General features: G+C 40.6%; 2 protein-coding genes across 2 annotated transcripts; both read left to right on the top strand.

Moving 5' to 3' along the window:
• The first annotated feature begins 539 nt into the window (after positions 1–539).
• LOC124072914 (myosin heavy chain, fast skeletal muscle-like) lies at positions 540–11,611 on the top strand. The gene is made up of 40 exons (XM_046414695.1): positions 540–605; positions 720–942; positions 1,077–1,220; positions 1,556–1,712; positions 1,863–1,890; positions 1,970–2,084; positions 2,181–2,273; positions 2,352–2,415; positions 2,554–2,652; positions 2,740–2,843; positions 2,927–3,065; positions 3,169–3,287; positions 3,391–3,540; positions 3,625–3,795; positions 3,875–4,181; positions 4,471–4,544; positions 4,629–4,716; positions 4,793–4,910; positions 5,021–5,144; positions 5,227–5,363; positions 5,593–5,848; positions 6,033–6,275; positions 6,364–6,540; positions 6,724–6,869; positions 6,988–7,078; positions 7,189–7,578; positions 7,724–7,850; positions 8,006–8,124; positions 8,284–8,480; positions 8,569–8,752; positions 8,830–8,995; positions 9,089–9,213; positions 9,557–9,865; positions 9,973–10,176; positions 10,268–10,393; positions 10,513–10,683; positions 10,813–10,917; positions 11,008–11,103; positions 11,210–11,341; positions 11,498–11,611. Exons 2-40 carry the CDS (start codon positions 739–741, stop codon positions 11,513–11,515), a joined length of 5,817 nt encoding a protein of 1,938 aa, XP_046270651.1. The 5' UTR covers positions 540–605; positions 720–738; the 3' UTR covers positions 11,516–11,611.
• A 2,216-nt stretch (positions 11,612–13,827) lies between these two features.
• On the top strand, positions 13,828–24,584 carry LOC124072916 (myosin heavy chain, fast skeletal muscle). The gene is made up of 40 exons (XM_046414697.1): positions 13,828–13,916; positions 14,194–14,247; positions 14,363–14,585; positions 14,757–14,900; positions 15,007–15,163; positions 15,269–15,296; positions 15,385–15,496; positions 15,578–15,670; positions 15,751–15,814; positions 15,934–16,032; positions 16,133–16,236; positions 16,320–16,458; positions 16,562–16,680; positions 16,782–16,931; positions 17,016–17,186; positions 17,266–17,572; positions 17,870–17,940; positions 18,027–18,114; positions 18,204–18,321; positions 18,432–18,555; positions 18,640–18,776; positions 18,977–19,232; positions 19,398–19,640; positions 19,729–19,905; positions 20,089–20,234; positions 20,351–20,441; positions 20,555–20,944; positions 21,073–21,199; positions 21,355–21,473; positions 21,633–21,829; positions 21,918–22,101; positions 22,195–22,360; positions 22,540–22,664; positions 22,793–23,101; positions 23,207–23,410; positions 23,502–23,627; positions 23,747–23,917; positions 24,047–24,151; positions 24,242–24,337; positions 24,444–24,584. Exons 3-40 carry the CDS (start codon positions 14,382–14,384, stop codon positions 24,582–24,584), a joined length of 5,802 nt encoding a protein of 1,933 aa, XP_046270653.1. The 5' UTR covers positions 13,828–13,916; positions 14,194–14,247; positions 14,363–14,381.
• The last annotated feature ends 2,029 nt before the right edge of the window (positions 24,585–26,613 follow it).

Below are 26,613 nucleotides of genomic sequence, written 5' to 3'. Positions count from 1 at the left end.
TTATCATATTCTTATGTACCATGTAATTTTAAAGGGAGAATATTAATCAAAGATGTTTTTAAAGTAAGGAATTAAGTAGGAAGTAAGGATTTAGAAAAGCTTTACAGTGAATCTGTTATTTCATCAAAATACTTTGCAATCGCTGGAGAGGCTATGGTCTTCAGAGTGGCTTGGTAATTATATAACTGAGGTAATGGTAAAGGCAAGGAAACTTTATTTATTTAGATCATTTCAAACACACAAAAATGCTTTACTTAGGCAAAGAAAAGCATTAGAATAATATTTTATATCAATATAAACACCAATAAAATCAGTTAAGATATAATAGCATTTGTTTTTTAATATTAGATAAAATAAAATAAGATAAAGCATAAAACTAATTAAAAAACAAAGTGCAGTTTTGGTGCAGTAATAAAAGCTGATGGAAAATTATTAAAAAATACAAAAAGAAAGAAAATTTAGAATTCATGTAGTGTGATCACACCATACAGTAGCAAATATATAATGCTGTCTGCAATGATCATCTCAATCTTTTTCATAGCATCCTTAGACAACAATATCAGATCTGTGATCTGTGTGCTCAAATTCAGTTGGGAGAAGCTGAGGTAAGACATGTCTGCAAATGACAAAAAACTGCATAATATTCAGACAATCTTTGCCAAAATTATTATTTAAACTGGCCTGTATATTCAAAGTAATTGAACTCCTCATCTTTTCAGTCCCCAATAAAGTGCCACCATGAGCACAGACGCAGAGATGGAGCAGTATGGGCCTGCGTCCATATACCTCCGCAAGCCAGAGAGGGAGAGGATTGAGGCCCAGACCGCTCCATTTGATGCCAAAACTGCCTACTTTGTGACTGATCCAGATGAGATGTACCTAAAGGGTAAACTGGTCAAAAGAGAGGGTGGCAAAGCCACGGTTGAGACACTTTCAGGAAAGGTAGGTGAATCGATGCTCTGTTTGAAATTCTTGTAAACTGTGAAATATGATAATATCCATCAGTGCCATAGAAAGCAATTTACAATACTGTCCAATTAAAACTGCATTTTTTTAATACTGCATTTTCTATTCAGACGGTCACTGTGAAAGAGGATGACATCCATCCCATGAATCCTCCAAAGTTTGACAAAATTGAGGACATGGCAATGATGACCCACCTCAATGAGCCTTGTGTGTTGTATAACCTCAAAGAGCGTTTTGCATCATGGATGATCTACGTGAGTGTTTAACTTAACATGTAACCAGTATCCGGTACAGTGAAGTATCATCCAAGTAAAATGTGTCAATACCCAAATTCTTGATAAAGATCGTTATTAGGAAGCTGACTGAAGTATATTCTTTGCCATTTACAAAGAATCTGTTCTGTAAATAGTTCTCTTACTCTTGCCATCAAGAACACTGAATCCTACCCAGTTCGTATTCAGTCAACAGCCGCTTCCCATTTAAAAGCCGCCCATTCTGAAAATGGATATGGACAACGATAATTTAGTTGGCAGAACAGATACAGAGACGCACAGAGATATTGGTGTACATCCCTTTGCTCTGTTTTCAGACTTACTCTGGCCTCTTTTGTGTCGTCGTGAACCCCTACAAGTGGCTTCCTGTGTACGATGCTCAGGTTGTTGTGGCATACAGAGGCAAGAAGAGAGTTGAGGCTCCGCCTCATATCTTTTCCATCTCTGATAATGCCTATCAGTTCATGCTCACTGGTAAGATATTTTATTTCTATTGTATTTTAAGAGGATAAATAAATGTATCTTTACATGACACACAGAACACGACAGCAGTTATGACGTGAGATGCGTTTAGACAATAACTGTTTTCTTTTTTTTAGACATTAATGTATTTGTTCATTTCAGATCGTGAGAACCAGTCTATCCTTATCACGTGAGTAATAGAGAAATCACTAAATAATATCATTGGACACTGACACATATGGGCCTAAGATATCCCTCTCTTTCTCCAGTGGAGAATCCGGTGCAGGAAAAACTGTCAACACTAAGCGTGTCATCCAATACTTTGCAACAATTGCAGTGGCAACAGGTGGCAAGAAACAAGAGCAAACACCTGGCAAAATGCAGGTAAAAATGGTGGCTCTCAATGAGAAAATGGTCACGAAATTGTCTATTCACAGATTATTTGCCATCTACAACATATATTTCAATATCTTTCTGTAGGGATCGCTGGAAGATCAAATCATTGCAGCCAACCCTCTGCTGGAAGCTTATGGTAATGCCAAGACTGTGAGAAATGACAACTCCTCTCGTTTTGTAAGTGTTGAAAGGGGAAGAAATAACTTTTTGAGCTACATATCAGAAATCCTACTAACTTAAATCTGATATGTTTAGGGTAAATTCATCAGAATTCACTTTGGAACCAGTGGCAAACTGGCCTCAGCTGACATTGAAACATGTAAGTCATTTATTTTGCTTAGTCACCTTTTTTGGATTTACACTGTGATACTGGAAAAAAAAGTTTAAGAGATATTTGTTGCCACTATAGATCATACATGCAATATAATGTGATCTTACCTTGATTTGTCGATCCTAGATCTGCTGGAGAAGTCCCGTGTCACCTTCCAGTTGTCTGCTGAGAGGAGCTACCATATCTTCTATCAGCTGGCAACTGGCCACAAGCCTGAGCTGCTGGGTATGTTTCTACATGAATTTGAAATAGAAATTTAAACATCAGAAAAAACACCAGAAAACACGATATATTTCTGCTTCCCTCTTACAGAGGCCCTTCTGATCACCACCAATCCCTATGACTACCCAATGATCAGTCAGGGTGAAATCACTGTCAAAAGCATCAATGATGTGGAGGAGTTCATTGCAACAGATGTAAGATCACAATTAAGTTAAACAGATACTATACAGGGGAAAATAATTCACATACTAATAACTTTGCTTCACTTGCATTACAGACTGCAATTGACATCTTGGGCTTCACTGCTGAGGAAAAAATGGGCATCTACAAGCTGACTGGAGCTGTGATGCATCATGGAAACATGAAATTCAAGCAGAAGCAGCGTGAGGAGCAGGCTGAACCTGATGGCACTGAGGGTAATTGCTTAAATACCACATTCTCATCATGTGCACTTTTGTAGTGGTTAAAACTGTAATGTGTTAATGTGTATTTAGTGCATTATGTGTTTCTCTCCACCAGTGGCTGACAAAATCGCTTATCTCCTGGGCCTGAACTCAGCCGATATGCTGAAAGCTCTGTGCTACCCAAGAGTCAAGGTCGGAAATGAGATGGTGACCAAAGGTCAGACTGTGCCACAGGTAATAAAAAGAGAATTTGATGTTTGCAAAAAAATAGGGAAAATATTTACATTTCAATAAGTGCTGTTCAGAGAGATTACAATATTAAAATCTGTGTTTTTAGGTCAACAATGCTGTCATGGCCTTGTGTAAGTCCATCTATGAGAAAATGTTCCTGTGGATGGTCTTCCGTATCAATGAGATGCTGGACACAAAGCAGCCAAGACAGTTCTTCATTGGAGTGTTGGATATCGCTGGATTTGAGATCTTTGATGTGAGTTGTTGAAGCATATCTGAGTACTTTTAAAGTTCAGCCCTATTTTGCCATGACATTTACAATGTTTTTCCATAATTCCAGTTCAACAGCTTGGAGCAACTCTGCATCAACTTCACCAATGAGAAACTGCAACAGTTCTTCAACCACCACATGTTTGTCCTGGAGCAAGAGGAGTACAAGAAAGAGGGCATTGAATGGGAGTTCATTGACTTTGGTATGGACTTGGCTGCCTGCATTGAGCTTATTGAGAAGGTAAGACAAGTCTGTCAGGTAGAACTGAATTCCTGTTTTCTGTCTATCTTATTTTGAAATTGTCGAAATTTCCCTTCAGCCAATGGGCATCTTCTCCATCCTTGAAGAGGAGTGCATGTTCCCCAAGGCATCTGACACAACTTTCAAGAACAAGCTACATGATCAGCATCTTGGCAAGACGAAGGGCTTTGAAAAGCCAAAGCCTGGAAAGGGCAAGGCTGAGGCTCACTTCTCCCTGGTGCACTATGCTGGTACAGTGGACTACAATATCACTGGCTGGCTGGACAAGAACAAGGACCCCCTGAATGACTCAGTTGTTCAGCTCTACCAGAAGGCTTCAAACAAACTGCTGGCATTACTGTATGCAGCCCATGCTGGAGCTGAAGGTAAGCTAATCAGTATAAACTAGAAATTTGTTAATTTTACATCACTGAGCTAAAACATGTTTTCATGTAGAGTTAAACCTGAAACAAAGGAAATGATTCAATGACACTGTTGTAGTGTCTTTAGAAAGACAGGCTATTGACAGTTGTGGAAACAAGGGTGGTGGAAAAGAGAAGCAGTTCTTTCCAAACTGTATCTAAATTATAAGATCAATTTTCCACAAAGAAAAGCACTTCTTCTAATGACTACAAAACATTTCTTTTAATGAAAATGAATTACTTTGCCAAACAGAGGCTAGTGGTGGCGGCAAGAAGGGCGGTAAAAAGAAAGGTGGTTCCTTCCAGACTGTGTCTGCTCTTTTCAGGGTATGTATTATTTAATATTTATGAAAAAAGTTTAAAAAATGTTTTAAAATAAAGATACTATTATTTTGTCATACTTGTCCACAGGAGAACTTGGCCAAGCTGATGACTAACCTGAGAAGCACTCACCCTCATTTTGTCCGCTGCCTGATTCCAAATGAAACAAAGACCCCAGGTAAAAGTTCAACCATATTTCTGCTCACTGTCTCCCAGAAGAAATATTTTGCCCATTATGCATTTGCATTGTCCAGGTCTTATGGAGAACCACTTGGTCATCCATCAGCTGAGGTGTAACGGTGTGCTGGAGGGCATCAGAATCTGCAGAAAGGGCTTCCCCAGCAGAATCCTCTACGGTGACTTCAAGCAGAGGTGACAGTAATTTTCAGCTGGATCAATAAAATTTCAATTGCGTTATGAAGCATTGCGACAGGTTGTCAGACAGAGAGCAGGATAAACTAAACACATAATTTTCCTTGCAGGTACAAAGTACTGAATGCCAGTGTCATCCCTGAGGGACAGTTCATTGACAACAAGAAAGCTTCAGAGAAGCTGCTGGGCTCCATTGATGTGGACCACACTCAGTACAAGTTTGGACACACAAAGGTTCATTCTAATAGAATGATTCTTTTATAGTTTTCCTGATTGATGCATGTTTGCTAAAGTTCTGTTTTCTGAAACTGCATAGGTGTTCTTCAAAGCTGGTCTGCTGGGTCTCCTGGAGGAAATGAGAGATGAGAAACTGGCTGAGCTGGTGACCATGACTCAGGCTCTCTGCAGGGGATATGTCATGAGGAAGGAATTTGTTAAGATGATGGAGAGGAGGTAGGATTATTATACACTAGACTGAACTGTTTGGTCCATTTGAATAGCATCCAGACATTATTTTGTAATCCGCCCATGGTCCCAGGTCTGGAAAAACAACTGCATTAAAGACATTTATATATATATATATGTATAGATTTTATATTAATTCTATTATTGAGATGATAATCCTCTCCGTGTCAAAATCTATCACAGTGATAGTGATATTTTGCTTATATTTTTTGTACAGAGAATCGATCTTCACCATCCAGTACAACATCCGTTCATTCATGAATGTGAAGAACTGGCCATGGCTGAAACTGTACTTTAAGATCAAGCCTCTTCTGAAGAGTGCTGAGACTGAGAAAGAGCTGCAGCAGATGAAGGAGAACTATGAAAAGATGCAGTCAGACCTGGCTGCTGCCTTGGCCAAGAAGAAGGAATTGGAGGAGAAGATGGTTTCCCTGCTGCAGGAAAAGAATGACCTCCAACTGCAAGTGGCTGCAGTAAGTTAACTATAAAATGAATACATACAAATGTAGTGTGTGGATTCTGTTCAAGCTTTCTCAGAAATACTCCCTTTCTACAGATTCATTGAATGAAATTAAAATTGAATGATATCATCATATTCTTGTTTATTCATCGTCTAAAATATGGTATGTTGATGATCACAAATACATTAAAATATAGGAAACTGAGAACCTCTCTGATGCTGAGGAAAGGTGTGAGGGGCTCATTAAAAGCAAGATCCAGTTGGAGGCTAAACTCAAAGAGACAAGTGAGAGACTGGAGGATGAAGAAGAAATCAATGCTGAGCTGACTGCCAAGAAGAGGAAACTGGAGGATGAATGCTCTGAGCTCAAGAAAGACATTGATGACTTAGAGCTCACCTTGGCTAAAGTGGAGAAGGAGAAACATGCCACAGAAAACAAGGTTCAAATGATATTAAAACTACATTTTTTAAAAAATTGACTGTATGGATAAAAGTGATGGAAATAATGACCCTTTCACATCATTTTAGGTGAAAAACCTGACAGAGGAGATGGCATCTCAAGATGAGGCCATTGCCAAGTTAACCAAGGAGAAGAAAGCCCTTCAAGAGAGCCACCAGCAAACACTTGATGATCTCCAGGCAGAGGAGGACAAAGTCAACACTCTGACCAAGGCCAAGACAAAGCTGGAACAGCAAGTGGACGATGTAAGAGAACATTATGATGTTATTATGATGATTTGTTTCCAATGTCAAGCAGCTAAGTAGATAGGAATTCTGCACAATATGTCCTGTCAACATTTAAACATTGTCTTTAATGCTTGATTGTTTGTTTTTATGCTGTGTCTTTCAAATGCCTCAAGTTCAACTTTATTAACTGTCACGTCATAGCTTGAGGGGTCACTGGAACAAGAAAAGAAGCTCCGCATGGACCTTGAGAGAGCCAAGAGGAAGCTTGAGGGAGATCTGAAATTGGCCCAGGAATCCATAATGGATCTGGAGAATGACAAACAGCAATCAGAGGAGAAAATCAAGAAGTATGATTTTAACATTTTTTTTTGAAGTTATTAATCTCTTTTTCAGGATCTCACTCATTACAATCCAACAACAGTAAAAACCATGAAAGTGAAAGATTTTTTTGCTATCCTCATCAAGGAAAGACTTTGAGATCAGCCAGCTCCTCAGCAAGATTGAGGATGAACAGTCTCTTGGTGCTCAGCTTCAGAAGAAGATCAAGGAGCTCCAGGTAACTGGTATTCAACATACATACAGTATCAGATGCAGGCAAAACAGCCTCAGTAAGTGAAAAACAGCAAATTATGTTGCAATTTATAAACCTTGTTACATCAAATCTAGGCTCGTATTGAGGAGCTGGAAGAGGAGATTGAGGCTGAGAGGGCTGCCCGGGCTAAAGTTGAGAAGCAGAGGGCTGACCTCTCCAGGGAGCTTGAGGAGATCAGTGAGAGGCTGGAGGAAGCTGGTGGAGCAACAGCTGCTCAGATCGAGATGAACAAGAAGCGTGAAGCTGAGTTCCAGAAGCTGCGTCGTGATCTTGAAGAGTCAACCCTGCAGCATGAAGCTACTGCATCAGCTCTCCGCAAGAAGCAGGCTGACAGTGTTGCAGAGCTGGGAGAGCAGATCGACAACCTCCAGCGTGTCAAGCAGAAGCTGGAGAAGGAGAAGAGCGAGTACAAGATGGAGATTGATGACCTCTCCAGCAACATGGAGGCTGTTGCAAAGTCTAAGGCGAGTGATTTGTTCTTAAGTGAGGGATCTGCCTTTTGTTATACTCAGAAACATGAACTGCGACTAACAAAAATGGCAGTAGCATAAAACTTACTCAATAAGTTTTGAAAAATGCTCAGTACACATCATGTTCTTTTGTTTATAGGGCAACTTGGAGAAAATGTGCAGAACTCTTGAGGACCAGCTGAGTGAACTCAAAGCCAAAAATGATGAGAATGTTCGCCAGCTGAATGACATTAATGCACAGAGGGCCAGACTGCAGACAGAGAACGGTGAGTCAACTGTAATTAGTAACACACATATATGATACATAAACACATTAAATGGCAACATATCTGTATCATCAATGTACTGTACTGTAAAAATAAGTACTTAGACATCATGAAAGTTATCTTCATTAACAGCACATGAACATTCTGTCATTCAGGTGAGTTTGCACGCCAGCTTGAGGAGAAGGAAGCTCTTGTTTCCCAGCTGACCAGAGGCAAACAGGCTTATACTCAGCAGATTGAGGAGCTTAAGAGACACATTGAGGAGGAAGTAAAGGTATGAAAAGTTCAATTTCTTTTATTCTCAGAATGCGTATGTATTGGTTTGGTTGGTACTCTAATACGTATGATCATCTGAGAAACGTTGTCAACCATGTGTCTCAAAAAAGGTGCTTTATCTCTGATGTAGCTCTGACATGGACTGCTTGTTCAACAGGCTAAGAACGCCCTGGCCCATGCTGTTCAGTCATCTCGTCATGACTGTGATCTGCTCAGAGAGCAGTTTGAGGAGGAGCAGGAGGCCAAGGCTGAGCTGCAGCGAGGAATGTCCAAGGCCAACAGTGAGGTGGCTCAGTGGAGAACCAAATATGAGACTGATGCAATTCAGCGTACTGAGGAGCTGGAGGAAGCAAAGTACAAATTCCTTTAACAATTTCTTGATATTTTTATTTTTTGCAATCCTGTTATTCAGCTAAACAAAGCAAATTCTTCTTCACGACAGGAAAAAGCTTGCCCAGCGTCTGCAGGAGGCTGAGGAATCCATTGAGGCCGTGAACTCTAAGTGTGCCTCCTTGGAGAAGACCAAGCAGAGGCTGCAGGGTGAGGTGGAGGACCTCATGATTGATGTGGAGAGAGCTAATGCTCTGGCTGCCAACCTTGACAAGAAGCAGAGGAACTTTGATAAGGTACATAGATGTTACAAAGAAAACAAAATCGGAATTATTCAAATAAAATCATTTTTCACACATCAATATTTTTACAGGTCCTTGCAGAGTGGAAACAGAAGTATGAGGAAGGCCAGGCAGAGCTGGAAGGAGCTCAGAAAGAGGCTCGCTCTCTCAGCACTGAACTGTTCAAGATGAAGAACTCTTATGAGGAGTCTCTGGATCACCTGGAGACCATGAAGAGAGAGAACAAGAACCTGCAGCGTATGTTGACTTTACACCAATATAGGGGAAATAATACAGATAATGGCCACTTAAAAACCTAATTTGTTTTATTTTGTATTGCGTTTCCTGTAGAGGAGATCTCAGACCTTACTGAACAAATTGGTGAGACTGGAAAAAGTATCCATGAACTGGAGAAAGCCAAGAAGACTGTGGAGACTGAGAAGGTGGAGATACAGTCAGCACTGGAAGAAGCTGAGGTACAGCAACATCAGGAGTTGACAGGGAGTTGCAAATGACATTCAGCAGAAGGTCTTGAGTTGTCTAATCAAAATTGTATAAGGACAGTGGTAAAAGGTGTTGGATGAAGCACTTTTTTCCCTCTTATCTTTAAAATAATTTGGTTTGGCACACTGATATGCCACTAAAACAATCCTGATGTGCTCATATGGAGAAATCAATCTCCGATACAAATGTAATAAAATGGGTCGATTGAAAGGAGATGTATTTGGATTTTTAGATTGTAGCACACCACTTCAAATGTGATAATATGTTTACAATAAATCTTGTATTAATTTCAATTATTTTGCTGTTGAAATCAAGAGTACACTGGAGCATGAGGAGGCCAAGATTCTCCGTGTTCAGCTTGAACTCAACCAGGTCAAAAGTGAGGTTGACAGGAAGCTGGCAGAAAAGGATGAGGAGATGGAGCAGATCAAGAGGAACAGCCAGAGGGTGATTGAGTCCATGCAGAGCACTCTTGATGCTGAGGTCAGGAGCAGGAATGATGCCCTGAGGGTGAAGAAGAAGATGGAGGGAGACCTGAATGAGATGGAGATTCAGCTGAGCCATGCCAACAGGCAGGCTGCCGAGGCCCAGAAACAACTGAGGAACGTACAGGGACAACTCAAGGTAAAGTTTATACCATGATTTATATTTAGTAAAAATTGTGAAACTCCCCCCCACAAATAAAATAGTACAGAAAGTTTACTCTTCTTTGTTTTTTCTTCTTCTGTCAGGATGCCCAACTGCACCTTGATGATGCCGTCAGAGGACGGGAAGACATGAAGGAGCAGGTTGCCATGGTGGAGCGCAGAAATGGCCTGATGCTGGCTGAGATTGAGGAGCTGAGAGCTGCTCTGGAACAGACAGAGAGAGGACGCAAAGTGGCTGAGCAGGAGCTGGTTGATGCTAGTGAGCGTGTCGGACTGCTTCACTCTCAGGTTTGTTTTCACTGATTAAAAAGAACTGTGTCCCGTCAAAGATGCAAGACATTTACACATAAAACATTGTCTTGTCTTGGTCTTTATTTAGAACACCAGTCTTCTGAACACCAAGAAGAAGCTGGAGGCTGACCTTGTCCAGGTTCAGGGTGAAGTGGACGATGCTGTTCAGGAAGCAAGAAATGCTGAAGAGAAAGCCAAAAAGGCTATCACTGATGTGAGTCTTATGTTTTATGTTTAATACTACTTCACCAAATACGCAATCTGGTTCATGTTTGACAATTAATGTCTGGCGGGACAAAGACAATCCTAATTTCAAACTTCCCTTCATGTCAGGCTGCCATGATGGCTGAAGAACTGAAGAAGGAGCAGGACACCAGTGCTCACCTGGAGAGGATGAAGAAGAACCTGGAGGTCACTGTCAAGGACCTGCAGCACCGTCTGGATGAGGCTGAGAGCCTCGCCATGAAGGGTGGCAAGAAGCAGCTCCAGAAACTGGAATCCAGAGTAAGCAATAAAAATAACAACAACAGGTCATTTTGTGAGCCACATCACAACACTGAACATTCAGTGCGTGGAACGTTCTGCTAAAGGTTTGTGCATAATACTCATAGATCATTTTTCATCACGTTTCAGGTGCGTGAGCTGGAGACTGAAGTTGAGGCTGAGCAGAGACGTGGAGCTGATGCTGTTAAAGGAGTCCGCAAATATGAGCGGAGAGTGAAGGAGCTGACATACCAGGTAATTCCTACTGAAAAGAATACCCTAAATTCTCAATTCTCTTAACTCTTTACTCTTCATCAGTTACTGTATAATCCTTTATCTCTGTAGACCGAGGAGGACAAGAAGAATGTGAACAGACTTCAGGATCTGGTGGACAAGCTGCAGCTCAAAGTCAAGGCTTACAAGAGACAGGCTGAGGAGGCTGTAAGTCGACGACGTTAATGTGACATACCTTTTACTGTCGATTTAACAATAACATCACTATTAGCTGTATTGTAAGTAAGACAATATAACCCGAAATCCTTCACAGGAGGAGCAGGCCAACACTCACATGTCCAGGCTCAGGAAGGTTCAGCATGAGCTGGAGGAAGCTCAGGAGCGTGCTGACATTGCTGAGTCCCAGGTCAACAAGCTGAGAGCGAAGAGTCGTGAAGCTGGAAAAGTACGTTCCTTGATCTCAAGATCAATTTTGTACTTTCACTGTTCTCAGAATATCACATCTTATCTCCACATGATAAAAGAAACTAATTTTTTTGGTAGATTGAATCATAAATTTGAAATTTTGCTCTGCTAACTAATTTCTCTCTTTCTCTTTTAGTCTGAGCCTGCTGAGTGATTGTCACAACACAGTTGAGGCCTTTCATTAGAGTTCATAAAATATGAACAAATGGTGGTAGGCTCTTTTTAATAAAGGCAATAATTGTCATCACTATCCTGAATCCTGTCATTTCCTTTTTGACGACTACTTTGTTTCTTTGACCAGAGAAACTGGTCTGAAGATGTCAGACTCCAGAAGCACTGGTGGAATACATAACAACTTTATTGTCAGACATTAAGGCTTGAGGCCTTCATCAGGGTCACATTGCTCTGAAAATGAAGTTGTTCCGTATACTACAATTGTTGCTGAAGCTTCGATCCCCTTCAGGCGTTTTCCACTTTTTCCCCTTCCATACACCTTGCAAGGATGTAAAGTCGTGCCAGAAAGAAGAAGCAAAGGCCGCCAAGTGGGATGAAAATCCTGTTGTTGTTTTTTTAAACCGAAAAATATTTTCCAATTTGAAAAATAACACCAAAGAAAAAGGCTTTCAGTCCTCTACTTTGGCATGCCACCACCAGCACTGCACTGTGTCTCCTGGAAGAAATTACAGCTTGACTTGGCATCTTGGAACAGAATAATGTCTCCAGTGGATTTCTTTCCAAAGCAGATTCCCAAATGTCAAAGGCACAACATATAATACTGTAATGATCACCTTTTTATACAAATAATATTTAGATCTGATGAGCATCCCCTGTCTTATTGCAAACATATGCACCGTGGGATAATGACAAACAAGAGACAAAGGCTATAGGGTCTCTCTCTCTCTCTCTCTCTCTCTCACACACACACACACACACACATATGATGACACCAGCAATGTATATATGACATATATCCGTACTTTGATTTACAAAAATATCAGTATTAAAAAAATAACACCATCTAATCAGTTTTAGGAGCAAAGATGCTATAAAGAGTGGTGGGAAATACTTGTGTTAGTCACTTGGACCATGTAAGTCTTCACACCATCTGCTCAAATGAGTATGTGCCTAAGAGCCAACTCAAAGGAAGCCAACACAAATTAAGAAAAAAGATGAGAAAACTGTTCTCCCGCTTGAAATGGATTTCGGTGTTTTCCGTGGTTTGCCAGTTTGACTCAAAAATGCCATTTGGACATGCCTTCAAATTATGCCATGGCACTTATCATGGTTCTTTAAGAGATGACATCTCCTTAGTATCAAATGAAGCAACTCGATGAAGTTCATTTTGGATTGTGTGAAACTTATTTTGGGCTTGATCTCAAATGAGTTGCCAACTGTTTTCATGCCCATTTAGGGAGTTAAATAACAGATGATTGAACATATATGGATAGTACCTCTTCTTTAATTTTATTACAGGAATATGAGATGTGCCAGTGTCCTGTAACTGTAGACTCCAACATTTGGGGCTGTTTCCAAAACTAAGCTCCATGCATGCATCTTACGTGGCACAAAAACAGTAATGTGATGTTATATCTATTAATAAGGTGCTTTGATTTTAATTTATGAGATCAATTAGAACACAAACACAACCAAACGACCACCAACTACGCTTCATGATAACTATTAATACAAGCTCTTTAACAACTTTATATTAAAGATGAATACTATCTTTTATTGAATTATTTTGCTGACAACTGACTAACATTAGTGCCATTTTGGAGTGAACTTCCAGAGGTCTCAAATGTGCAAGTGTCCTGCAATTGAATACCAATGGAATTTGGAAGACTTTCCAAAACCAGCCTCCAAAGCTGCCTAATGATATTAAAAAAAAAAAAAAGAAAAAAAAGAAAGATTAATGCTCACAACATGATTTAATTTTAGCATCCTTTAAATCAAGAGTTATAATGACTAGAATAGTACACAAACAATATTCAGCACTATTTAATGAATTATACCATCACCTCCTTGCATGCCCTTGGAGAGGTTAGAGGACAAGCAATTTGAACAGCAAGCTTGAAACATATGAGATAAGGTAAAGCAGAAGTATTTCAAGCTCCTCATTTCTCTCTCCCTTTGGCCTTATTTGGCTCACTGGGATGTTTTTATGTGTATGAGTGCGTTTCAGCAACTCCTTGCTCTTTACCGCTATTCTTCCTTTGTTACAGTTGAGATTGTCATCACAGGTAACATGACTTGTGAAAGAATTAATTCATAATTTAAATTTAAACATTCAAATTGTGCTGGTCACATCCAAGGTTGCAATGAAATCAAATGAAATCAACTTGTATTACATCACAATGCATACTGTATTTTTTAAATTGTAGTTGACAGTGAATTATGCATCCCATCTCCTTAAACGTTGCTGCCACAAAATAAGCAACAGGGTGAAAAGAGGCCATGACCAAACTGAGAAAGAGACTGCTGCTGACCAGGCACTCCCACCCCCTATAAAAGAGGGAGCTCTAAACCTTTGCATGAACTGATAGGCTCCACCACAGGTGAGTGTGGTCACTGTGTCCTCAATTTGTACTCCTATTGGTTAGTCAGTAAAGTTATTGTGTTATTTATTGGTTATCCATATTGTCTATAGTTACCTGGATAGCAGTCTTAATTGGACAATTTCATGCCAAAGAAAAACCAACACCCAATTATTTAGATTCTCTCTCTCTCTCTCTCTCTCTATATATATATATATATATACATATATACACATACAGATACACACATGCAAAAATGTCATTGTACTCGCGTTCAATCATCTTTTCTTTTTTATAGCATACCGTGACTCCACCAAAGACTGCACCACACTTTCTTTTGGAACAAGCTGAGGTAAAATAATCACCATAAAGAATATGATATCACTACTACAAGCTGGAAAAGAACATTAAGACTGTATCATGTTGCTGAGTTGACACAATTGTGAACTCATCATTCATCTTTTCAGGCTTCACTGAAGTGCCACCATGAGCACGGACGCAGAGATGGAGCAGTATGGCCCGGCGGCCGTTTTCCTCCGGAAGCCAGAGAGGGAGAGGATTGAGGCCCAGACTGCTCCATTTGATGCCAAAACTGCCTTCTTTGTGGTTGATCCAGATGAGATGTACCTAAAGGGTAAACTGGTCAAAAGAGAGGGTGGCAAAGCCACGGTTGAGACGGAGGGAGGAAAGGTGGGTGAATGATTATGCAGTTAGAGTAGTTAGAGATACCATAATAGAAAATATAATTTAGTCCAACTGTATTGAATCACAGACCATGGAAGTTCCATTCATGGAACTGATGAAACTTTAAACAAAATGTCTCTCAGTGTCTTAAAACTGTTAACTCTATTTTCTATTCAGACGGTCACTGTGAAAGAGGATGACATCCATCCCAGGAACCCTCCAAAGTATGACAAAATTGAGGACATGGCCATGATGACCCACCTCAATGAGCCTTGTGTGTTGTATAACCTCAAAGAGCGTTATGCATCATGGATGATCTACGTGAGTATTCACTACAATATACTAATTGCATGTCTAATGTGTAGGCATGCATATGTGTGTGTATATAAAACTAGTACCACTATGTTAACGTGTTCTACTATTACAGACCTACTCTGGGTTGTTTTGCGTTGTTGTGAATCCCTACAAGTGGCTTCCCGTGTATGATGCTGTATGTGTGGCAGCATACAGAGGAAAGAAGAGAGTTGAGGCACCACCTCACATCTTCTCCATCTCTGACAATGGCTATCAGTTCATGCTCACCGGTAAGCTCAAAGTTACTGGTGTTAAAATGAAAATCTTAAACAAATACTTCTTCAAAAGGAAAGGGAAAATGAAACTTACTTGAAGTAATTACATTTGTATTTTAGATCGTGAGAACCAGTCTATCCTGATTACGTGAGTATTAAACAAACTGCCATGCTAAATGTTTCTTAACCTCATGATAATGAAGCAGAATCTTGATAACGTGTCTCTTGTACCTCAGTGGAGAATCCGGTGCAGGAAAGACTGTCAACACCAAGCGTGTCATCCAGTATTTTGCAACAATTGCAGCTATTGGAGCTAAGAAGGCTGAGCCAACACCTGGAAAAATGCAGGTAAAATCGCTTATTTAGAATACACCTGTTTGTGAGAGGAAAGTTAATTTGAATGGACGTAACTTGAATCTTCTCTTGCAGGGCTCTCTTGAGGACCAAATTGTTGCGGCCAACCCTCTGCTAGAGGCCTATGGTAATGCCAAGACTGTGAGGAATGACAACTCCTCTCGTTTTGTAAGTAGAAGAGGGAATATATGAGACTTGTTTGTTTGCTGTTTGCAAAAACTGATGTTTTTAATGATCTGCCTGTCTAGGGTAAATTCATCAGGATCCACTTTGGTTCCTCTGGCAAGCTGGCATCAGCTGATATTGAAACATGTAAGTTTCAACCATGGTATGAGTCAAGATTCATCTCAACCACAATCTGGTCTCTAAAATAACACATTGTAATGGAATACAGTAATCTCAAAGGTTTCATTTGAATTTTTTATTCTTAGATCTGCTGGAGAAGTCCCGTGTCACCTTCCAGTTGTCTGCTGAGAGGAGCTACCATATCTTCTATCAGCTGATGACTGGCCACAAGCCTGAGCTGCTGGGTATGTTTCTGCATGAATTTGAAATTTACACAATATCAGAAAAAAAAACCAAAAAACCAAACACATAAAAACACTATATATTTCGGTTGCGCCCTTGCAGAGGCCCTTCTGATCACCACCAATCCCTATGACTACCCAATGATCAGTCAGGGTGAAATCAGTGTCAAAAGCATCAATGATGTGGAGGAGTTCATTGCGACAGATGTAAGAACCACATTAACTTAAACAGATACTATACAGGGGAAAATAATTCACATACTAATAACTTTGTCTCACTTGCATTACAGACTGCAATTGACATCTTGGGCTTCACTGCTGAGGAAAAAATAGGCATCTACAAGCTGACTGGAGCTGTGATGCATCATGGAAACATGAAATTCAAACAGAAGCAGCGTGAGGAGCAGGCTGAACCTGATGGCACTGAGGGTAATTGCTTAAATACCACATTCTCATCATGTGCACTTTTGTAGTGGTTAAAACTGTAATGTGTTAATGTGTATTTAGTGCATTATGTGTTTCTCTCCACCAGTGGCTGACAAAATCGCTTATCTCCTGGGCCTGAACTCAGCCGATATGCTGAAAGCTCTGTGCTACCCAAGAGTCAAGGTCGGAAATGAGATGGTGACCAAAGGTCAGACTGTGCCACAGGTAATAAAAAGAGAATTTGACATTTGAAAAGAAATGGAGCATATTTACATTTCAATAAGTGCTGTTCAGAGAGAAAACAATATTAAAATCTATATTTTTAGGTCAACAATGCTGTCATGGCCTTGTGTAAGTCCATCTATGAGAAAATGTTCTTGTGGATGGTTGTCCGTATCAATGAGATGCTGGACACAAAGCAGGCAAGACAGTTCTTCATTGGAGTGTTGGATATTGCTGGATTTGAGATCTTTGATGTGAGTTGTTGAAGCATATCTGAGCACTTTTAAAGTTCAGCCCTATTTTGCCATGACATTGACAATGTTTTTCCATAATTCCAGTTCAACAGCTTGGAGCAACTCTGCATCAACTTCACCAATGAGAAACTGCAACAGTTCTTCAACCACCACATGTTTGTCCTGGAGCAAGAGGAGTACAAGAAAGAGGGCATTGAATGGGAGTTCATTGACTTTGGTATGGACTTGGCTGCCTGCATTGAGCTTATTGAGAAGGTGAGACAAGTCTGTCAGGTAGAACTGAATTCCTGTTTTCTGTCTATCTTATTTTGAAATTGTCGAAATTTCCCTTCAGCCAATGGGCATCTTCTCCATCCTTGAAGAGGAGTGCATGTTCCCCAAGGCCTCTGACACAACTTTCAAGAACAAGCTACATGATCAGCATCTTGGCAAGACAAAGGCCTTTGAAAAGCCAAAGCCTGGAAAGGGCAAGGCTGAGGCTCACTTCTCCCTGGTGCACTATGCTGGTACAGTGGACTACAATATCAGTGGCTGGCTGGACAAGAACAAGGACCCCCTGAATGACTCAGTTGTTCAGCTCTACCAGAAGTCTTCAAACAAACTGTTGGCCTTCCTTTATGCAGCCCATGCTGGAGCTGAAGGTAAAAAATTAAGAGTCATCAGAGTATTCAGAAACCGCATCCCTAGTACAGATGTTTTAATCTGTTTAACTATTTTTACTCAGTGAAAACTGCAGTGTGCAGAAGGTGGAATAAGTTTGCAGGAGGTGGAATAAGTTTGTAGTGATGGGTAAGAATCACTTGGGTCAGGCTTAGTAAGAACTTGATCACTACTATGGGGTAATTTATTTAACGTTGTAAATGTAAAAAAAAAAAATATCTCTGTTGTTACTGCAGTCCTTGTTCATTGTTATTGACATTCATTATTTTGCAAACCAGAGGCTAGTGGTGCCAAGAAGGGCGGTAAAAAGAAAGGTGGTTCTTTCCAGACTGTGTCTGCTCTTTTCAGGGTATGTATTGTTTCATATATTTAGATAACAATTAAAAACCTCTGAAAAATACTAATGTCTTATTATCTTATGATGCTGTTCCACAGGAGAACTTGGCCAAACTGATGACCAACTTAAGGAGCACTCACCCTCATTTTGTCCGCTGCCTGATTCCCAATGAAACCAAGACCCCAGGTAAAAAGCACATAACCCACCTTTGTGCACGATGTGTAACATGGCCACATGAAGATTTTTTTTAAATACATTAAATTTGCAATATGCAGGTCTTATGGAGAACTTCTTGGTCATCCATCAGCTGAGGTGTAACGGTGTGCTGGAGGGCATCAGAATCTGCAGAAAGGGCTTCCCCAGCAGAATCCTCTACGGTGACTTCAAGCAGAGGTGACAGTAATTTTCAGCTGGATCAATAACATTTCAGTTGGTTTATGAAGCATTGCGACAGGTTGTCAGACAGAGAGCAGGATAAACTAAATGCATAATTTTCCTTGCAGGTACAAAGTGCTGAATGCCAGTGTCATCCCTGAGGGACAGTTCATTGACAACAAGAAAGCTTCAGAGAAGCTGCTGGGCTCCATTGATGTGGACCACACTCAGTACAAGTTTGGACACACAAAGGTTCATTCTCATAGATAACATTACTTTCATAGTTTTCCTGTTTGATGCATGTTTGCTTAAGTTTTGTTTTCTGAAACTACATAGGTGTTCTTCAAAGCTGGTCTGCTGGGTCTCCTGGAGGAAATGAGAGATGAGAAACTGGCTGAGCTGGTGACCATGACTCAGGCTCTCTGCAGGGGATATGTCATGAGGAAGGAATTTGTTAAGATGATGGAGAGGAGGTAGGATTATTATACACTAGACTGAACTGTTTGGTCCATTTGTGTGTTCAAAATGAATGCCTTTATTTTGTAATCCTCACATAAAAATTTTTTATTTTTTATGATATTTTCTGTATTTATTTTATTATTTAGATGATAATTCTCTTTATTTCAAAACCCATCCCAGTGAAAATGATATTTTGTTCATTTTTATTGTACAGAGAATCGATCTTCGCCATCCAGTACAACATCCGTTCATTCATGAATGTGAAGAACTGGCCATGGCTGAAACTGTACTTTAAGATCAAGCCTCTTCTGAAGAGTGCTGAGACTGAGAAAGAGCTGCAGCAGATGAAGGAGAACTATGAAAAGATGCAGTCAGACCTGGCTACTGCATTGGCCAAGAAGAAGGAACTGGAGGAGAAGATGGTTTCCCTGCTGCAGGAAAAGAATGACCTCCAACTGCAAGTGGCTGCAGTAAGTAGGAAACAAAAAGAAGTGTGATTCATGTGTGTCACATACACAGTTCACTTATGGAACACTATTACTCACATTTAAAGATATCTAGGTGTGAAGAAGCGGCCACATATCAGCCATATACAGCCTTCTAAACTTTTTCAAAACTTTTTTTTTTTTTTTAAGGAAGTTGAGAACCTCTCTGATGCCGAGGAAAGGTGTGAGGGGCTCATCAAAAGCAAGATCCAACTGGAAGCTAAACTCAAAGAAACAAGTGAGAGACTGGAGGATGAAGAAGAAATCAATGCTGAGCTGACTGCCAAGAAGAGGAAACTGGAGGATGAATGCTCTGAGCTCAAGAAAGACATTGATGACTTAGAGCTCACCTTGGCTAAAGTGGAGAAGGAGAAACATGCCACAGAAAACAAGGTTCAAATGATATTAAACTTACATTTTTTGAAAAATTGACTATATGGATAAAAGTGATGGAAATAATGACCCTTTCACATCATTTTAGGTGAAAAACCTGACAGAGGAGATGGCATCTCAAGATGAGGCCATTGCCAAGTTAACCAAGGAGAAGAAAGCCCTTCAAGAGAGCCACCAGCAAACACTTGATGATCTCCAGGCAGAGGAGGACAAAGTCAACACTCTGACCAAGGCCAAGACAAAGCTGGAACAGCAAGTGGATGATGTAAGAGAACAGTTGTTATGATGACTTGTTTCCATTGACAAGTAGCTGAAACTGTGTTTTAAATGACATGAAAAGAATTCAACACAATATGTCCTGTCAACATTTCAACATTATCTGAAAAGCTTGTTTGTATTTATGCTGTTGTCTTTTAAATACCTAAAATCAACTTCTGTCATGCCATAGCTTGAGGGGTCACTGGAACAAGAAAAGAAGCTCCGCATGGACCTTGAGAGAGCCAAGAGGAAGCTTGAGGGAGATCTGAAATTGGCCCAGGAATCCATAATGGATCTGGAGAATGACAAACAGCAATCAGATGAGAAAATCAAGAAGTAAGACTTCAGAATTTTCTTTTAGGTTTTTAATCCTTTTTTCAGGATCTCACACATTACAATCCAACAACAGTACAAACTGTGAAAGTGAAAGCTTTCTTGCTATCCTCATCAAGGAAAGACTTTGAGATCAGCCAGCTCCTCAGCAAGATTGAGGATGAACAGTCTCTTGGTGCTCAGCTTCAGAAGAAGATCAAGGAGCTCCAGGTAACTTATTCAACATACCGTACATACAGTATCAGATGCAGGCAAAACAGGCTCCATAAATGAAAAACAACAAATTATGCTGAAATTTATAAACCTTGTTTAATCAAATCTAGGCTCGTATTGAGGAGCTGGAAGAGGAGATTGAGGCTGAGAGGGCTGCTCGGGCTAAAGTTGAGAAGCAGAGGGCTGACCTCTCCAGGGAGCTTGAGGAGATCAGTGAGAGGCTGGAGGAAGCTGGTGGAGCAACAGCTGCTCAGATCGAGATGAACAAGAAGCGTGAAGCTGAGTTCCAGAAGCTGCGTCGTGATCTTGAAGAGTCAACCCTGCAGCATGAAGCTACTGCATCAGCTCTCCGCAAGAAGCAGGCTGACAGTGTTGCAGAGCTGGGAGAGCAGATCGACAACCTCCAGCGTGTCAAGCAGAAGCTGGAGAAGGAGAAGAGCGAGTACAAGATGGAGATTGATGACCTCTCCAGCAACATGGAGGCTGTTGCAAAGTCTAAGGCGAGTGATTTGTTCTTAAGTGAGGGATTTGCCTTTTGTTATACTCAGAAACAGCGACTGCTACTACCAAATACGACATTGACATACAACATCAATACTCAATACACATCCTGTTGTGTTGTTTATAGGGCAACTTGGAGAAAATGTGCAGAACTCTTGAGGACCAGCTGAGTGAACTCAAAGCCAAAAATGATGAGAATGTTCGCCAGCTGAATGACATTAATGCACAGAGGGCCAGACTGCAGACAGAGAACGGTGAGTCAACTGTAATTAGTAACACACATATATGATACATAAACACATTAAATGGCAACATATCTGTATCATCAATGTACTGTACTGTAAAAATAAGTACTTAGACATCATGAAAGTTATCTTCATTAACAGCACATGAACATTCTGTCATTCAGGTGAGTTTGCACGCCAGCTTGAGGAGAAGGAAGCTCTTGTTTCCCAGCTGACCAGAGGCAAACAGGCTTATACTCAGCAGATTGAGGAGCTTAAGAGACACATTGAGGAGGAAGTGAAGGTATGAAAAGTTCATTTTCTTTTATTCTCAGAATGCGTATGTATTGGTTTGGTTGGTACTCTATTACGTATGATCATCTGAGAAACGTTGTCAACCATGTGTCTCAAAAAAGGTGCTTTATCTCTGATGTAGCTCTGACATGGACTGCTTGATCAATAGGCCAAGAACGCCCTGGCCCATGCTGTTCAGTCAGCCCGCCATGACTGTGATCTGCTCAGAGAGCAGTTTGAGGAGGAGCAGGAGGCCAAGGCTGAGCTGCAGCGAGGAATGTCCAAGGCCAACAGTGAGGTGGCTCAGTGGAGAACCAAATATGAGACTGATGCAATTCAGCGTACTGAGGAGCTGGAGGAAGCAAAGTACAAATTCCTTTAACAATTTCTTGATATTTTTATTTTTTGCAATCCTGTTATTCAGCTAAACAAAGCAAATTCTTCTTCACGACAGGAAAAAGCTTGCCCAGCGTCTGCAGGAGGCTGAGGAATCCATTGAGGCCGTGAACTCCAAGTGTGCGTCCCTGGAGAAGACCAAGCAGAGGCTGCAGGGTGAGGTGGAGGACCTCATGATTGATGTGGAGAGAGCTAATGCTCTGGCTGCCAACCTTGACAAGAAGCAGAGGAACTTTGATAAGGTACATAAATGTTACAAAGAAAACAAAATCGGAATGATTCAAATGAAATCATTTTTCACACCTATTTTTGCACAAAATTTTACATTTTTACAGGTCCTTGCAGAATGGAAACAGAAGTTTGAGGAAGGCCAGGCAGAGCTGGAAGGAGCTCAGAAAGAGGCTCGCTCTCTCAGCACTGAACTGTTCAAGATGAAGAACTCTTATGAGGAGTCTCTGGATCACCTGGAGACCATGAAGAGAGAGAACAAGAACCTGCAGCGTATGCCAATCTTACTATATTTAATATAAATTCAGCAGTTGTAAGAGTTTTTCTTTGACTTCTGTGTAGTTTATGAGCTTTTGTGGCGGTAACATCCTTGACACATATGATCACTTGTTTATGATGTATAACGCATAGTCGTGATACTTTAATTGTACTTGGCTTTGGTTGTTCTATAGAGGAGATCTCAGACCTGACTGAACAGATTGGTGAGACTGGAAAGAGTATCCATGAGCTGGAGAAAGCCAAGAAGACTGTGGAGACTGAGAAGACTGAAATTCAGTCAGCATTGGAGGAAGCTGAGGTAAAATTGTGATTACTATATTGGACCACTGATGTGATTAAAAACATTTTTAAAATTTAACCATGTATTCACTTTGATTTTGCTTCCCCAAAAAGTATGTTTTGCTTTGTTTGTGACTTTTCTCACAGGGTACACTGGAGCATGAGGAGGCCAAGATTCTCCGTGTTCAGCTTGAGCTCAACCAGGTCAAGGGTGAGGTTGACAGGAAGCTGGCAGAAAAGGATGAGGAGATGGAGCAGATCAAGAGGAACAGCCAGAGGGTGATTGAGTCCATGCAGAGCACTCTTGATGCTGAGGTCAGGAGCAGGAATGATGCCCTGAGGGTGAAGAAGAAGATGGAGGGAGACCTGAATGAGATGGAGATTCAGCTGAGCCATGCCAACAGGCAGGCTGCTGAGGCCCAGAAACAACTGAGGAACGTACAGGGACAACTCAAGGTAAAGTTTATACCATGATGTATATTTAGTAAAAATTATGAAAAAAACCCACAAATTAAATAGTACAGAAAGTTTACTCTTCTTTGTTTTTTCTTCTTCTGTCAGGATGCCCAACTGCACCTTGATGATGCCGTCAGAGGACGGGAAGACATGAAGGAGCAGGTTGCCATGGTGGAGCGCAGAAATGGCCTGATGCTGGCTGAGATTGAGGAGCTGAGAGCTGCTCTGGAACAGACAGAGAGAGGACGCAAAGTGGCTGAGCAGGAGCTGGTTGATGCTAGTGAGCGTGTCGGACTGCTTCACTCTCAGGTTTGTTTTCACTGATTAAAAAGAACTGTGTCCTATCAAAGGTGCAAGACATTTACACATAAAACATTGTCTTGTCTTGGTCTTTATTTAGAACACCAGTCTTCTGAACACCAAGAAGAAGCTGGAAGCTGACCTTGTCCAGGTTCAGGGTGAAGTGGACGATGCTGTTCAGGAAGCAAGAAATGCTGAAGAGAAAGCCAAAAAGGCTATCACTGATGTGAGTCTTATGTTTTATGTTTAATACTACTTCACCAAATACGCAATCTGGTTCATGTTTGACAATTAATGTCTGGCGGGACAAAGACAATCCTAATTTCAAACTTCCCTTCATGTCAGGCTGCCATGATGGCTGAAGAACTGAAGAAGGAGCAGGACACCAGTGCTCACCTGGAGAGGATGAAGAAGAACCTGGAGGTCACTGTCAAGGACCTGCAGCACCGTCTGGATGAGGCTGAGAGCCTTGCTATGAAGGGTGGCAAGAAGCAGCTCCAGAAACTGGAATCCAGAGTAAGCAATAAAAATAACAACAACAGGTCATTTTGTGAGCCACATCACAACACTGAACATTCAGTGCGTGGAACGTTCTGCTAAAGGTTTGTGCATAATACTCATAGATCATTTTTCATCATGTTTCAGGTGCGTGAGCTGGAGACTGAAGTTGAGGCTGAGCAGAGACGTGGAGCTGATGCTGTTAAAGGAGTCCGCAAATATGAGCGGAGAGTGAAGGAGCTGACATACCAGGTAATTCCTACTGAAAAGAATAACCTAAATTCTCAATTCTCTTAACTCTTTACTCTTCATCAGTTACTGTGTAATCCTTTATCTCTGTAGACCGAGGAGGACAAGAAGAATGTGAACAGACTTCAGGATCTGGTGGACAAGCTGCAGCTCAAAGTCAAGGCCTTCAAGAGACAGGCTGAGGAGGCTGTAAGTCAACGACGTTAATGTGACATACCTTTTACTGTCGATTTAACAATAACATCACTATTAGCTGTATTGTAAGTAAGACAATATAACCTGAAATACTTCACAGGAGGAGCAGGCCAACACTCACATGTCCAGGCTCAGGAAGGTTCAGCATGAGCTGGAGGAAGCTCAGGAGCGTGCTGACATTGCTGAGTCCCAGGTCAACAAGCTGAGAGCCAAGAGTCGTGATACTGGAAAGGTAAGTTGAAAGAAGAAGCTAATTTATTTGGTAAATCGAATCATAAATTTGAAATTTTGCTCTGCTAACTAATTTCTCTCTTTCTCTTTTAGTCTGAGCCTGCTGAGTGATTGTCACAACACAGTTGAGGCCTTTCATTAGAGTTCATAAAATATGAACAAGTGGTGGTAGGCTCTTTTTAATAAAGGCAATAATTGTCATCACTATCCTGAATCCTGTCATTTCCTTTTTGACGACTACTTTGTTTCTTTGACCAGAGAAACTGGTCTGAAGATGTCAGACTCCAGAAGCACTGGTGGAATACATAACAACTTTATTGTCAGATCAACACATTAAGGCTTGAGGCCTTCATCAGGGTCACATTGCTCTGAAAATGAAGGTGTTCCGTATACTACAATTGTTGCTGAAGCTTCGACCTCATCAGGCGTTTTCCACTTTTTCCCCCTCCATACACCTTGCAAGGATGTAAAGTCGTGCCAGAAAGAAGAAGGAAAGGCCGCCAAGTGGGGTTTTTTTTTAAACCGAAAAATATTTTCCAATTTGAAAAATAAAGAACAAGATGAAAAATAAAGAACAAGACTGCAGAAAAAGTCTTGCAATCCTCTAAAATCCGTATGCCACCGCCAGCACTGCACTGTGTCTCCTGGAAGAAATTACAGCTTGACTTGGCATCTTGGAACAGAATAATGTCTCCAGTGGATTTCTTTCCAAAGCAGATTCCCAAATGTCAAAGGCACAACATATAATACTGTAATGATCACCTTTTTATACAAATAATATTTAGATCTGATGAGCATCCCCTGTCTTATTGCAAACATATGCACCGTGGGATAATGACAAACAAGAGACAAAGGCTATGGGGTCTCTCTCTCTCTCTCTCTCTCTCTCTCTCTCTCTCACACACACACACACACACACACATATGATGACACCAGCAATGTATATATAACATATATCCGTACTTTGATTTACAAAAATATCAGTATTAAAAAAATAACACCATCTAATCAGTTTTAGGAGCAAAGATGCTATAAAGAGTGGTGGGAAATACTTGTGTTAGTCACTTGGACCATGTAAGTCTTCACACCATCTGCTCAAATGAGTATGTGTCTAAGAGCCAACTCAAAGGAAGCCAACACAAATTAAGAAAAAAGATGAGAAAACTGTTCTCCCGCTTGAAATGGGTTTCAATGTTTTCCGTTGTTTGCCAGTTTGACTCAAAAATGCCATTTGGACATGCCTTCAAATTATGCCATGGCACTTATCATGGTTCTTTAAGAGATGACATCTCCTTAGTATCAAATGAAGCAACTCGATGAAGTTCATTTTGGATTGTGTGAAACTTATTTTGGGCTTGATCTCAAATGAGTTGCCAACTGTTTTCATGCCCATTTAGGGAGTTAAATAACAGATGATTGAACATATATGGATAGTACCTCTTCTTTAATTTTATTACAGGAATATGAGATGTGCCAGTGTCCTGTAACTGTAGACTCCAAATATTTGGGGCTGTTTCCAAAACTAAGCTCCATGCATGCATCTTACGTGGCACAAAAACAGCAATGTGATGTTATATCTATTAATAAGGTGCTTTGATTTTAATTTATGAGATCAAATAGCACACAACCACCATCAAATGACCACCAGCTTCACTTTATGATAGCTATTAATACAACCTCTTTAACAACTATACAACAACTTTATATTAAAGATTAATATTATTTTTTATTGAATTATTTTGCTGACAACTGACTTACATTAGTGCCATTTTGGAGTGAACTTCCAGAGGTCTCAAATGTGCAAGTGTCCTGCAATTGAATACCAATGGAATTTGGAAGACTTTCCAAAACCAGCCTCCAAAGCTGCCTATTGATATTAAAGATAGATTAATGTTCACAACATGTTTTAACTTTAGCATCTGTTAAATCAAGAATTATAATGATTAGAGTACTACAAAAACGATATTCAACACTATTTAATGAATTATACAATTTGGCCATCACCTCTTCCCTTGGAGAGGTTAAAGGACAAGCATTTC

The sequence above is a fragment of the Scatophagus argus genome, chromosome 16, assembly GCF_020382885.2.
Source record: "Scatophagus argus isolate fScaArg1 chromosome 16, fScaArg1.pri, whole genome shotgun sequence".
NCBI lineage: Eukaryota > Metazoa > Chordata > Actinopteri > Scatophagidae > Scatophagus > Scatophagus argus.
Note: the sequence above shows the minus strand (reverse complement) of the source record. Positions and strands in the feature narration are given on the sequence as shown.

Coding starts and splice junctions, on each gene's coding strand:
- LOC124072914 (XM_046414695.1), top strand. CDS start 739: ATGAGCACAGACGCAGAGATGGAGCAGTATGGGCCTGCGTCCATATAC. Junction 943..1,076: donor TTGAGACACTTTCAGGAAAG/GTAGGTGAATCG, acceptor TTTTCTATTCAG/ACGGTCACTGTGAAAGAGGA. Junction 7,851..8,005: donor CAGACTGCAGACAGAGAACG/GTGAGTCAACTG, acceptor TCTGTCATTCAG/GTGAGTTTGCACGCCAGCTT.
- LOC124072916 (XM_046414697.1), top strand. CDS start 14,382: ATGAGCACGGACGCAGAGATGGAGCAGTATGGCCCGGCGGCCGTTTTC. Junction 21,474..21,632: donor ACATTGAGGAGGAAGTGAAG/GTATGAAAAGTT, acceptor CTTGATCAATAG/GCCAAGAACGCCCTGGCCCA. Junction 22,361..22,539: donor AGAGAACAAGAACCTGCAGC/GTATGCCAATCT, acceptor GTTGTTCTATAG/AGGAGATCTCAGACCTGACT.